Source organism: Hydra vulgaris, chromosome 14 (assembly GCF_038396675.1).
Source record: "Hydra vulgaris chromosome 14, alternate assembly HydraT2T_AEP".
Taxonomy (NCBI): Eukaryota; Metazoa; Cnidaria; class Hydrozoa; order Anthoathecata; family Hydridae; genus Hydra; species Hydra vulgaris.
This window is the reverse complement of record NC_088933.1, coordinates 15,849,382-15,865,000: the sequence shown is the minus strand read 5'-3', so window position 1 is coordinate 15,865,000 and position 15,619 is coordinate 15,849,382. Positions and strand designations below refer to the sequence as shown.

Genomic DNA, 15,619 nt, shown 5'->3' with positions numbered 1-15,619 from the left:
GGCTGTAGAGTTGGAGCCGAAATCGCTAAACAAAATCGCGACTCCGACTCCAATAGTAAAACTTTTCGGTATTGCACGTGCATGTAAAAATATTCAATTAACGGGTGATGCGGAAGTTATCGGACAAAATAAAAACGTCAATAACTTATTTATACATAAAAAAACAAACTACTATTATATTATTTTTAAATAAAGCATTTATCTTTTAATAAAAATATATTATTTTTTATATGAAAAAACACCACCATCTGCAATTGATCTCAATTTTGCTCTGACGCCTTTCATATGCGACTGTAAAAAGTTTAATTCAATTTTTTTTGTAGTTTTAGTTTAATGCGATCAATAAAAACTTGCTCTGTTGAAGCTTGCCAATCTCCCTTGTAAACCTTCTGTGCCAAGTGTCCCCAAAAATTTTCAATTGGTGGTGCTAGAGGCACATTTGGGGGATTGGATTCTTTATCAACGTAATAGACATATTGGTCCATCCAATTTAGAGAATCTTTAGAATAATGAGAACTTGCTAAATCTGGCCAAAATAAATAGTTACAGTCTCCATGATACTTGTGAATAAATGGAAGAAGTCTTTTTTCTAAACATTCATTAATATAGATTGATGAATTGATCGCTACAGCCTTGGAAGTGCGAAACAATGGCTCGGACATACCACGGTCAGATATGGCTATCCACATTAATAATTTTTTGGAAATTTCTCTTTTCCTATAAAACGAATACTTTCTGGGCATGTCTTTTTGTTGTTTGTGTAGTATCTAGAATTTCCAGGCATGGAAATTCTGGATACTACACAAACAACAAAAAGAAATGCCCAGAAAGTGTTCGTTTTATAGGAAAAGCGAAATTTTTTCCCCGAAAATACATTTTGTCCCCTGCAAAACAAAAGTATTTTTCGTCATCAATGACTAGAAGCGATTTTGTGTTATAGAGTTGGTTAACTAGTTTCCTGCTTCTTTTCATTGCCTTTATTTGTTGTTCTATAGTGTATTTTGGAGTCTTTTCACGTTTTCTATATTTAATATTCATTTTTTTAACTGACGACCAATTGTCGATTGATTTACACCAAATTTAATACCTATTTTTCTCTGACTGACCCCTTTTCGATTGTTGACAAGTCTCGTTAATTCGGCTTTCTTTTCTCTAGTCCAGGATGTCGGACGACCAGGGTGCTTGCTATCAGAAAACGATTGAACAGTTTCAAATCTTTTTAGATTATCATATATTGTACTTCGAGCAAATCCTTCCTTTTCAAATTGATTTACGAATTTTTTTTTATATATTAGGTTTATTTACAAAAAACATTTTTAGTCGCTTTCGAAAAGATTCTCGTTCAGCTGCATTTAACCTCATTTTAAATAATTGTGTTTCAAATAATAAAGTTTATATTTCATAGAACGTTTATGCCTATGCATAAAACCACAAAAACTAATTATTATGCTCAAATAATGAAATTAGGATTTGTCTGAAAACTTTCGCATCACCCGTTAAACTAATATTTATATTAAACCTTCAAATAACTTTTTATAAACTTGAAAAAAAAAAAAAAAAATTTTAATTATTACGTAATACTTTTTAAAGAACTTAAAGAACTTTTTAAAAAAATTTGCTTTGGAGTCGGTGTCGGAGTTGGAGTCGGAGTTGTACTCTGAAAATTTGAACGATTTGAGTCGGAGTCGGTACATTTAATTTTACGACTCCACACCTCTAATATATATATATATATATATATATATATATATATATATATATATATATATATATATATATATATATATATATATATATATATATATATATATATATATATATATATATATATATATATATATATATATATATATATATATTTATATATATATATATATATATATAAGTTTATATATATACATATATATATATATATATATATATATATATATATATATATATATATATATTATATATATATATATATATATGTATATATATATATATGTATATACATATATATGTATATACATATATATATATATATATATACATATATATGTATATATATACGTATATATATACATATGTTTGTATATACATATATATGTATATATATACTTCACACACACACACATATATACATATATATGTATATATATACGTTTATAATCAAAGATAATTATTCAACAAAAAGAAATTAAAAAAAATAATATCAAAAATATTAAAAATTCAAATTTAAAGAAGGTTCCTTTTTTTTCCCTCTCATTTAAGAAAAAGAATAAATTTAAAATATCGTTATGAAAATCTATAAATGCTGTAAATTTTTATAATTACTTTTTATAATATAATTGACATGAATGTATATAATGTATATAATTAAAGGCTTTAGACCTTTCCAGACAAATAAAGTATGCATTAATAGATAGTTTTCATATATAAAATTTTTATTGATAATTTAAAAAATAATTCTTTGTTTGTTCATTATCTAGAAGTAATAGTTTTAGTTTTTGTTTAAACTATTCAAGAGTTGTAAGTATTTCAATTTCATTACTAATTATATTGTTCCATACATTAGGTCCTCTAATAGTTATTGAGAACTTGGTGGACTTATATACAGTTTTGGGTTGAACAAAGTTGTTACTTGAATATTTAGTCATGTATTTGAGTTGAATTTTATTAAATAATGGTTTGAAGATATTTGGTATTGTATTATTATTAGTTTTAGACATAAAAATTAGAATATGATATATATTTATTTGGTACAAATTTAATATTTCTAGATTGCTAAACAATGGTCTTGAATGTGAGAGGCGGAGTGCATTTGATAATAATCTAATTGCACGTTTTTGTTTGCTAAATAGCTTTTTTGTCTTTGTTTTATTGGTGCTGCACTAAGCAATGTTTGCATAATTAAGATAGGAATGAATAAATGAGTAATATATGTATTTAAAACATGATTGATCTAAGTATGGTTTTGCTTTATAGAGTAATTCAATATTTTGAGAATTTTCATTTTCAATCATGTTTTTGTGGTCTTTCCAATTAACGTTTTCATTTAGATTTTTAACTAAAAATTTCATTGAACATTCTCTTTTTACGAAGTATTCTCAAATAAGTTTTGGAAGTGCAAGAAATTTAGGGAATGAAAAGCCTTTAATTATATACATTCATGTCATGTAATTATATACATTCATTAATTATATACATTCATGTCAATTATATTATAAATGAGGAATTTTATCTTTTTTTTGGAGGCAATGTAATAATAGTATACTTTGTTTTAGTTAAAATAATTGAAAGTTTATATTTAACCATTGAGTTAGTTTTGAAAGTTCAATGTTGACCGTTATAAACAATGTTATTATATCTTTATGAGAATAAAATAAGTTTGTGTCATCAGCAAATAAGATAGAATCTAGAATATAAAAAGGCTTTGCTTAAATCAATAATGTAAATTAAAAATAAAATTGCTTCTAATATAGATACTTGAGGAACACTGCAAATAATTGTCATGTTGTATTTTGATTGCCGAATGAAATATATTGTTTCTAATTAGATAAGTAGCTTATAAACCAAGCTATGTTTATATTTTTGATTCCGTAGTTTTCTAATTATTTAATTAAAATACAATGATAAACAATGTCAAACGCCTCACTAAGATCTATAAAAACACCTAAAGTGAACTTGTTATTGTCAAAACCTTGAAAAATAATCTGAATAAGATAAAGAACTGCATGATCAGTAGAGTGCTTTGTTTTGATGCCAAATTGTTTGATATAAAGAATATTATTTTTTTCTGAAAATAGTATAATTTGTTTCTAAAAAGAGTATAACTTGTTATACATAATGCCTTCTAGTATTTTCGAGAAGCAAGGAAGAATGGAAACAGGTCTATAGTTAGAAATATTAGTATCATCTCCAGATATAAAAGTTGGTTTTACCCTTGCAACTTTAAGTTGTTTTGGAAAGATAAGGAATCTTTTAACGAAAACGAAAGATTAAATATATGCAAAAGAATTTTTTTTAATACAGAAAATACATTTAATTATAACATTACTGCTTAAATTATCAAATCCTTGTGCTTTGCTTAATTTTAATAAACGCACAGCATCTAAAAACTTTTTTTCAGTTAACTCAGCGTTTTTCATTATTGATTTGCTAGGAGACAACTTTTTCTCATTGTTAAACTTGCTGTGTTTTAATTTTGATGCTAAATTCAAATCTGCATTGACTAACACCTCATTAGATGTTTAAGCAATTATAGATTCTTTTGTTATAAGATTATAATTTAGTTTTTTTGAAAGACCATTTAGTTTAAGTGTTTTTTATCTAATTACTTCCTTAATGACTTGCCACGTTTTTTGAGTTATCGCCTTTGAATTTTGTTACTTTATTTGAATAGTAGAACTTTTTTAAAGGTTTTATAATTGAATCAAATTGACCTTTATATTTTTTATACCTTAATTCATTTTCATACATTTTTTTTTTCAGAAATACTTCATACGATCGTTTTTTTTAATGATTATATTATTCCTGGTGTAATCCAGGGGTTTATAAATGTTTTAGTTTTATTAATTTTTGTTACCACCGGGAAAGCTTAATCATAGTGTTTTTTGAATATCCGAAGAAAACTGTTATAAGCAGTATCTGTGGTTTGAACTTGTAAAACTTTGTCCCAGTTTTCAGAAAATAGACAATTATTGAAAAGTTCCATAGAAATGTTATTATAATTTTGATTTGCAATTATTACTTTTTTTTTGAAGGGTGTATTCAACACCTTTATGTGCGATTATAAATATTGGGAAATGATCCGATCTTATATTATTATTTCATTTTTATTTTGTTTTTTGTATATTCATTAGTTGTTATTTGATTAATTGAGGTTGCGCTATTCCTAGTAATTCGTGATGGTTTATTTATTACTGGAATGAATCCATTTTGAAATATTATGTTCATACAATTTTTTACATTTTTATTTGTGTCGTTATCAAGCACATTTTAATTAAAAAGACACGTTTATAAAAAAAAAGACACGTTTGCTACATAAAATTTTGCGTATAATTAAATTTTGAAAGTGTTTTTCAAAAAGTTTGTTATTGCCAGATGGCGGTCTGAACACAACATGTACAATGACGTTTTTAGTGATTTTATTTATAACTTCGATCGTTAATGATTCACAATCATTACTAATTACACTAAATTCGGTTTAAAGAGTTGTGGATAAAAATGAATACTCCTCCACCTATTTTCTCATAATTTCTGACTAATGAATAACTTTATAGTTTTATAGTTGAAAATTTGAATCTTTTTTAACTTGTTTGTCACGACTCCATGTCTCCGTGAGACGAATAATTTTAAAATTAATTTCAACATTAAATGAAAATTTCTTTAAACTTATCAAAAAAATTTTGAAAGCTCCTAATATTTAGGTGTAAAATAGAGAATGCATTAATATCTATATCAGTAGTAAGATTAGAATTATCAGAATTCTAATAAGAAGGGCATATGTTACTAATTATTTTATCAGTGTTAAAAAAAATTATCATCTGAATCTGAATGATTTTCTAAAAGTATATTTGTGTTTGTTTGGAAAGCCTTAAAGCTTAAATTGTGAAAATTAGTATCTTCCATAACAACACGAAAGGTTAAACTAACAAAATATTTAAAGTATAAAATAACTAAAGATTTGTGGGTAATTTTCTGAATTCTTTTACTATTCTTTAATTGTAGATAACAACCGAAAACATGCCATTTTTCCTATGTATATTCATTTGTTCGAATAGTTTTTTCCTGATAGATGCAGTTTCCAATAAATAATCATCATTGATATCTCCGACCCTTTTAGTTTACTCGCACCTTTAAAAACTTTTACTTTATCTTTGTAATTTAATGGTTTCATAACTACTGATCTTGGTCTAGCTGCTTCAATTTTTCCTGAGCTGTGTGCCAGTACAATTCCTTTTAAATCAAGTTTTTCTTTAAAAATATTTAATACCTTCGGTGTCATCCCAATTTTCCTCTTCATTTTCCGGTAAACCCTCCATTCAAAGATTATTCCTTTTTTGTCTATCTTCACGCTGCCTTAGTTTATTATCTTCCGTATCTTTGCTCTCTGATTTTGATATGATTATTCCAATTCGAGATTTTTTTTCTCGCATGTCTTGTGTAAAGTTCAGACTTTCTTTTCCTTCTGTTGAATATAATGATTCGTTACTAACAAAAGTTATCGTTAAAACATCAAGTTTTGAACCACTTTTTGTTGAAACAATACTGTTAAGTTTTACGCATAAAAAAAAAAAATAGTTCGTTATTTTTTCAATTTTATTAACTCAAACCTTTAAACGATAAAACTAGAAATTCATTGAGTTTATTTTACAGAAAGATATTTAGTATTTTTAAAATATGAAAATTTTTCACTAGGTTTTGGTTTTATTCAAAAAGCAAATATAACCCCTGCAATTTTAGGACTTAAAATTATTTAATTTAATTAAAAAACATTGAATAATTTGAGAATGCTCATATTACACAAAAATGGTATCTTTAAATAAAGTCAAAACTAAATATTTCTATGCATTGTTTTTCAAATAAAAATAAAACGGATTTTAAGCTAACATATTTTTTTTTATCAAAAATTAAGATTTATTATTTTAGCATCAAAATTCCGCACTATATATTAATTCATGCGTGATGATAATATCTTAACAACGAAATCTCATAGTATGCTCATATTTCCAAGGTGCTCATATTACCCTAATCTACCCTAGTTCTTTCTTTATCTAATTGTTTGTTATCGAATTTGTTATTGATATCGATTTTGTTTAATAAACGTTTGTTGTTATTTTCAACCTTTTTATCGACAACGTGTTCGCTGAAGTTTAAACTTTCTTTTATATTTTCAAGCTCTTTTTTAATTTTTTTTTAATCTTACTTGCATTTTCAATGATATTTGCCTCAAAGTTATCCAAATTTTTCGTTAAATATTTTTGTGTTCGCACTAACATTTGCAACTACTGTTTTTTCTTGGTTTTTAAATATAATTTCAATTTTCGTTTCATCAGCATTTCTTTCATCATTTTTTTTTATTTCGTATTTTCTGTAGAATTTTTTAACATTTTTCTGCTCACAAAATCATTTGTTCTCTTCAAAAGCCTGCGTGAAAAAAAAATTACCAATACAAGAAAAACACACTTTATTTTTTTTAAAACAATTTATGCAGAGAAAGGTGTCTGCAAGCTAAAATTTCTTATAGATGCAAAGTCGTGAATGATGTAGAACTTAATTTGTAGATGTGGACGTGAGTGTATCAATTTCAAAGCAGTTTTGATCAATTTCATCTTTATTTTCATCCTTTATCTATTAAGTTACCTAAAGTCTCATAACGAAAGTTTTTTATTTTTTATTTTTAGCGGAACTTGAGTTTTTTTTGTTTGTTAATAGCTTAAACTCAATCGACCCAGTTTCCTTTGGACCCGTTCTTCAAGGTTGGTTTTGAAGTTGAATGATAAAGCTCGGTAGCATGCAGAGAAAACGAAAAGTCAGGTCACTCTACCGGTCAGATGGAGTGACCTGGATCTTTTTGATTTTAGAGGTTGAGGTTATTTTTGATTAGGCACATTTTTTAAAAATGTATCCTACTGTTTTATGATTGGATTAACTATAGAATAATTTTTTTTTGACAAACATCAGCATTCTAAGTGACTCTGAATTTAAATTGTATTGCCTATCAGTGACTATTTGGCCACCAAGAAAACATTTTTTGGCTGAAGCAGAAGTTACTGTTATGCGTAAATTTGCTAGACTAAAAGTAAAAGTAGCTTCTCAGCATGATTCTTTTTATGAAGTATCAACACTTTTAGCGTCCAATTCCATGCCCTTAAAAATATTTCTTTCTGTAATGAAGGAAGTGTTTCAGTGGAGCATTATGAAACTTAAGACATCATTTATTACAAAATATTATGTCTCCTAGTTTATTTGTAGGGTCATCTAAAACTGATAATTTGAATGTTAATTTTATACCCCAGTTGCTTATAAAACTGTGTTGTTGCTGAATTATTGTAAACTATACTTTTCTGTGTCATTACAAGTGTTTCATCCGTATTTTTTATTTCTAACATAAATCAATGAGTGACCTTTATAAAATGGATGCAGAAAAAAAGAAACGCGAAGATTATTTAATGTTAGTCCTATATGGGGTTATCTTATATAGAATGTCTTGATATATTCAAAAATCAAAGGATCCCTTTCTCATAAATTTCCATTTTGTACTCACCTGGAGTGTAGAGTGTTATAAAATTATGTTAAAATTTTTAAAACGTTTTCGTTTGTTGACCAGCTATCAGAGTAATTTTTACAAAATTGCAAAAATAGTTCGAACACTATGAAAAACATTGAACTCCGCCTCAACAGTAATCATATCACAATGTTGATCTTTCGATGTACTTTCGAGTTCAGGGCCGTGCCAAAGAGATTTTAAAGGAGGGGGGGTGACTTATCTTTTTTTTGCCAACTAAGGCCAAAAAAAACTTTTTTCCCGACTAAGATCTAAAAAAAGAATAAAAAGAAAAAGGTCCTCGTTAGCTGACGTTTGCCGTCTGCCAACAATAGGTCCAATTTTGCCGACTCCGTTGTCCAAAACGCCGACTACTAAATTTATTAGGGGGGCTAGACATCCCCTTACACCCCTCCCCTCGAGACGGCTCTGTTCATGTTTGACTACTATCTAGCTTTAAGATTGTAAAGTAAATTTAGTATCGTATACTTAGAATTCTAGCTGGTAAAAAAATGCTAAATAATCTTTTCTACAATTGTGGTTGTACAACTTTTCTTGATTTCCTCGCATTCAAGTGAGCTCTGGTGTGTTTTTTAAACAAGTGTTTTCATTTCTTAACAAAGATATTAAACACTGTTTATTTTGACTGCATCTTTAAGGAAGTTGCTTAAGATATGATCAGCGCAAATCAAGTAGGTAGAACTTATGACTGGGCTCCCTGGGAAAAAAAATTTAATCCGCCCCTTATTGGAAAAAGTTTATTCATTGCTTAATGATGCAATATAGTATAAGATTAGAAATAGTAAAAAACTAAAAAGAATAAAGAAAACAATTTAAATTTCTATTGCAATAAAGTGTATTTTTAAATATATATAAATAAAGAATAAGATTTGTTTGTTATTATAACTTAATAATAGTTCAAATGTGCTTGCTCATTGTATATTGTTGTAAATATAATTTAGATAAACATAATCAACTTGATTATCTATGGAAAGTTCCACTAATCTACAGAATCAAAGGAAATACTTTTACGTATTTGTTATCTACCAAGCAGGCTACTATTAAATTTCCTACAGATGGTGTCATGAATCCAGACCATATTATGTATTACAAAATAAACTACGACACAATAACGCTTAATGTTATTAAAAATACCCTGGAACTAAACTATTCGAAACTGACTGTTCAGGATAGAACAGGGATTATTTCAGATCTGTTTAGTATGGCGACAGTAGGAAAAATTAAAATCAATAAAGTTCTTGATACAATCAAATATATAAAAGTATAAAAATACATACATATATATATATATATATATATATATATATATATATATATATATATTACAGTATTGGACAAAACATTTGTAACCAACATCGAACAATGCTAAAAAATGTTCCTAATTTTACATGTCTTAAAAACGAAACGAACTATGCTACCACTGCAAACAGTTCTGGAGTCTGGAGTCATAGCATGCCATGCCATGAGCAATCAGCTGACAGGTGACAGCACACAGGCAGAATTTTGTTGACAAGTGCCATTTTGCAGCTGGAAAAACAAGTGCAACTTTTTTGGTTTGTTTCATTTTCTTAAGTCTGGTCCGTGTCAACGTCACGGAAGTTTTTTAATAGTTAAAGGAAATATCCAGAAGTTTCCAGAAGTTTCCAGAAGCATACAGAAGCTTCCAGAAGAAGCATCTGGAAGCATCCAGTGGCATCCAGAAATATCCAGAAACATTCAAAAACATCCAGAAGCTTCCAGAAGCATCGAAAAGAGGCATCTAGAATCTTCCAGAACAGGTTCACACAGGTTCATTTTACTATATAAGAGACATGTAAATCGACATGAATTCAGTCAGTATATGGAAGTCAATCAGTCAGTATTATCAAGACAGTTTATCGAAGTGAGTTTTATCAAAGTGTTTTATCGAAGAACATCAATACAAGAAAAATAATAGAACAAGTGTTTCATTACATCAATACAGTCCACATCCAACCAAGACGTTGTGTTCCTCAGAGCATTATTGTATCATCACAAGGTAAATGTAACACGGTAAGCCTTATGAAGCGTGATTATTTTTATTAATTTTATGACTTCAAGTGCAAAAATGGCTCCCGACGGTCTTGGATTGGAACTAAGAAAGAAAATTATAGGCGATTACGTAAGTGGAATGTCACAAAAAAGTATTTGTGATAAATATCGCGTGAAAAAATGGACTGTATCAAGACTATGTTCCAAATATCATTCAACGGGGAAGTTGGCAGCAGATAACAAAGGTGGAAGACCGCATTCCACCACTTCTAGAGAGGATTCTATGATCTTCAGGTCCGTCAAGAAGGATCCCTGGATATCATCAGTTGAGATACAAAAGCAATTAGAGCTGTCTGTATCAGACCGAACAATCAGACAACGTGCTGTTGAAGCCTGATTGTTTTCTTGACGCACTGCAAAGAAACCGTTGATTTCACTAAAAAACCAGAAGAAAAGACTCCTGTTTGCTACATCTCATATTGACTAGAATGTGCAGAAATAGCGAACTGTCTTGTTCAGTGATGAATCGAAATTCAACATCATTGGTAGCGATGACATTTGCCGTGTACGTCGACCGGCCGGAAAATGCCTCGATTTACGTTACTGCCATAAGACCGTGAAACATGGTGGAGGCAATGTAATGGTCTGGGGGTGTTTTTCTGCTAACGGTTTAGGTCCAATACATCGAAACGATAGAATAATGGATTGTTTCATGTATAAAAATATCCTGAAAGATGTTATGTTACCTCATGCTGAATGGAACATGTTAATAAAATGGGTTTTTCAGCAAGACAACGATCCGAAACTCACTGCAAAAGTAGTCAAGCAGTGGTTTCAAGACAACCACCTATTGGTGATGGATTGGCCGCCTCAATCTCCGGATCTCAACCTTATCGAGAACCTGTGGGAGATCGTCAACCGCAGAATTAATCGTGAAGGTGTTCTTAATAAGGATCAAATGTTTGAACAAATCCAAAAGGCCTGGGCAGCGATTCCGCAAAGTTTCATTGATTACCTGATCGAATCTATGCCTCGAAGATGCAAGGCTGTGATCGACAACAAAAGATTCGCCACGAAACATTGATATCGAAATACAGCTTGGTCAACATTTTGTCGAGTTGCACTTGTTATGTCCAGAATGAAATCAACTTTTTTTATTACTTTTGATTAATTTATTAATTTTCGTCTACAAATAATGAACTTTGTGATGAATAAAACTTGAAGAACTTTGTCTCTAAACAGTTACATAGTTATTTCTCTAAATTGAAAAAATGCAGCACTTTTATATAAAAAAAACTAAATTAGCATTATTTGGTTGCACTCGTTTTGTCCGATACTGTATATATATATATATATATATATATATATATATATATATATATATATATATATATATATATATATATATATATATATATATATATATATATTTATATATATATATATATATATTTGTATATATATATATATTTATTTTTAGTGTTGACATCGTGTATAAGACTATATGTTATATTAGTAAGAAAACATCTATTAATACGAAATTTCTTAATAAAATTAACAATTTGTTACAGTAAAGTTTCGCTGGATTATGGTTACCAAAGCATCATCAGCTCGTAAAAAATTACGCACATAATAGTCAAATTATTGCCACATAATAATCAACCCGCAACTTATTTAATTGAATGCAAATGCTCAAAGTGATAGGTAGGCAAAACTTAACTTCGAATTAGGACTCGAACTCAACAACTTCTAAAATGTTTAAACGAGGGTAAACATTATCAGTCTGCAATAGCCACCCATAATAAGTTTTGCTCTCAAGATATAAAGTTGGAAAACGTAACAATAATTAAAGTTGAAACAAAAAAATTACATCAAAAAGTGCGCGAAGCTCTTGAAATACATAGGTACCAATGTTCATACACAAGAATACTTGTATTCTTAATACAGTTAATAATAAATTATTAATTGTATTAAGAGAATTCGTAATAATTGATGTTTTCTTACTAATGTATATATATATATATATATATATATATATATATATATATATATATATATATATATATATATATATATATATATATATATATATATATATATATATATATATATATATATATATAGATAGATATATACATATACATATATATATATATATATATATACATATATATATATATATATATATATATATATATATATATATATATATATATATATATATATATATATATATATATATATATGTATATGTATATATATATATATATATATATATATATATATATATATATATATATATATATATATATATGTATATAATATATACATATATATATTTATATATATACACACATATATATATATACATATATATATATATATATACATATATATATATATATATATATATATATATATATATATATATATATAATATATATATATATATATATATATATATACATATATATGTATATATATATATATATATATATATATATATATATATATAATATATATATATATATATATATATAATATATATATATACATACATATATATATATATATATGTATATACAGTGGCCGTGTTAGGGTAGGGCCTGGTTGGGCGATGGCCCAGGGCGCCGAATATAAAGGGGCGAAAGTAATTGGTTATTTTACCCTTTGCCTTTTTTTTGAATGGGGTTAAATTGAGCTTGGGGCGCCGTAGAAATCTTGCCCAGGGCGCTGGTAGTGCTAAAACCGGTACTGTATATATATATACATGTATGTTTAAGAATATATGTTTAAGAAACTAAAAACAATATTTTTAACTTAACTTGTAAACATTAACAAAAATATTTATTTTTGGTAATATTTTTAGAACGAAAACGATTATTATCCGTGGCAAGTAACTTTATCTGAGCTAAGCTTTATTGATCATGTTAAAAATGAGGATAATTTTAAAGAAAAGTTTCAAGTTTACATAAAAAGCCTGATTTCAAAAGTTGTTATAGATTTAGGTTGGAGAAATCCCAACTCCACAAACAAAGGTCTGCTACAATCTTTAGTGCTAGGAATGGCTTGTAAATATAATACAGAAAAAATCATTGAAGATTCCAAGGAATTTTTCAGGCAAATATTTATATTTCAAAAAAAATTTAATTTTGTATTTTACTGCTTTAGATAGAATACATAGAATTGCGCTGACAATATAGAATAAACAAATACGAATTACAATCGATTAAACACAAATAAAAAAGGTATTTTAATTAACAGTTAACCCTAATATCTTTTTTGTAGAAATTGGATGAAAGGAGAGGATATCAAAGTAAGATACGATCTTCATTCTATTATACGAAGTTGTGCAATATCACATGGTACACCTGAATTTTGGGAGTATGCGTTCCAAAACTATTTGAACAGCGGCACTCAAAAATATAGTATTCTCATGTCTTTAACAGAAACGAAAAACAAAACAATTTTACAAAGGTAATGTCAATATTTAATTTATTTAAAAAATGCACAAAATGTTTTTGCTTTTTTATTTCTTTTGTTGTAGATTTTTAAACTATACTCTTGACCCGAATATAATTTCATCCGAAGACACACCTTATATATTAGGTAACATAGCAAGTAACAGTCGTGTTGGGCGTGAGTTAACATGGGATTTTATAAAAAAAAACATTAATATACTTCTGAAAAGGTATGGAAACGAATTGTTTCTTTTACCAAAGTTATTTAGTAGTGTAATTAACAGTTTCACTTATAATGAAGATCTAAGAGATATAGAACTTTTTTTCGCCAATAAAATGGACTTAAAAAGCGGAAAACAAGCAGTAAAACAATCCATTGAAAACATCAAATCAAAGTTAGAGTGGAAGAAAAAAAATGAAGAAGACCTTAATTGTTGGGTATCGGACAACGTTTACTAGCTGATGCTGAAACTGAGCTTTTAATTTTTTTGACATCAACTATAGTCTCTGTAAAAACTGCAAAGATATTTTTTTTGTTATTATTGTAAACTTGTTAAGTATAAAACTACTTTATATTATTGCTTATTTGAATACAATTTAACAACTTATAAAACTTGTCCTGTGATTATATACCATACCTTTAAACTTGAATTGAGTATAAATTCATGTTGTTTTATTTTTTATTTTACTTTTATTTCTAATAGTTTTATTTTCTACATATATCAAGGGCAAATCTAGGGGTATCATGTGTTGCCCAGGATTCACCCATAATATTCTAAGAAATTATAAAAAATTCCGTTTCATAATATAAAAAATACTAAATTTAAATTTATAGTATAACTAATATGAATATAAGAGTTCTTTAAAAAAATAAATATTGCCTTTATAGAAAAACATACACGTCATTAACAATGTTTCAAAGACTTAGCTCTCCTCCGTATTGCTTCAAAACGCCGCAATTAATCAGGATTCTTTTTTACAACAAAGGCAACCGAAAAAATCCTTTTAATCAATCGTAATTGCGATGTATTTATTTTGTTGCCGTAAAACATATATTCTTAAGGCCAAAAAAATTCCTCTTGTTTTAGGATTCATTTGACCCGAATTTCCGGTTGACAACAAAAAAAAGTTGCAGGAACGTTTAATCAAAGGGGTTTTCTCGGTTCCGTTTATGACAAATAATCTTTAGTTAAGTATGGTTTTTTTAGATATATTTAGTTTATATATGTTATGACTTTACAGGACAATGGAAAATGGTATCTGTCTTTACAACGTTGCTGCTTTATTGATAAATTCATCAGATAAAACAGATCAAATTCTTCGACTATTAACTCCTTTTGAGTTGTTTGAGAAAGCAACCTTTTACTCATGATACCCAATAATCTTAAACCATGTGAAATCTAAAAGTTTTTCTTCTCTCTCTAGTGTTTTCATGTCGTGTGTTTCATTTGAGTCTTCTGATTCTTTTACAGAATTAAATGGTATAAGTATTTCTGAACTTATAAAAAAAGAAGCCTATATAACAATTGCAGAAACAATAAATTTGCTTTTTTTCTTTGTTTAATTGCACTATCTACAGTGTCAAATAAAAAAATTCGGTCTATTTATCCTGAATTTGGACTTGGAAAATATAAAAAATTATTTAATGTAAGTATAAATCCATGTGGTGACCATATAACAAATAAAGAAATTTTGAGTATCTTATGGTGTAGCACAGATTGTAGCTCTATTTCCAAGGATAAAGATATGTGATCACCGAATCGATTTCTCCCTATTTTCATAAGAAAAGTTTTATGCTCATACTGCCTTCCATGTACACTGTTGGGTAGCAGTATTCCAAACAATGCCTCAATAATTAACTTTATTCGAAAACCTT

At 27.6% G+C, this 15,619-nt stretch overlaps 1 protein-coding gene across 2 annotated transcripts in view; it reads left to right on the top strand.

Annotated features, from left to right (window-relative positions):
* LOC124819039 (aminopeptidase A-like) overlaps window positions 1-14,356 on the top strand; it is a 66,185-nt gene extending 51,829 nt beyond the window's left edge. For both annotated transcript variants that reach the window (XM_065817338.1, XM_065817339.1), the window contains 4 exons: window positions 9,214-9,533; window positions 13,152-13,402; window positions 13,571-13,759; window positions 13,830-14,356. In XM_065817338.1, coding sequence (XP_065673410.1) covers window positions 9,214-9,533; window positions 13,152-13,402; window positions 13,571-13,759; window positions 13,830-14,202 — 1,133 coding nt within the window. In that variant the 3' untranslated portion in view covers window positions 14,203-14,356. The remainder of the gene's footprint in view (window positions 1-9,213; window positions 9,534-13,151; window positions 13,403-13,570; window positions 13,760-13,829) is intronic.
* Window positions 14,357-15,619: the final 1,263 nt, after the last annotated feature.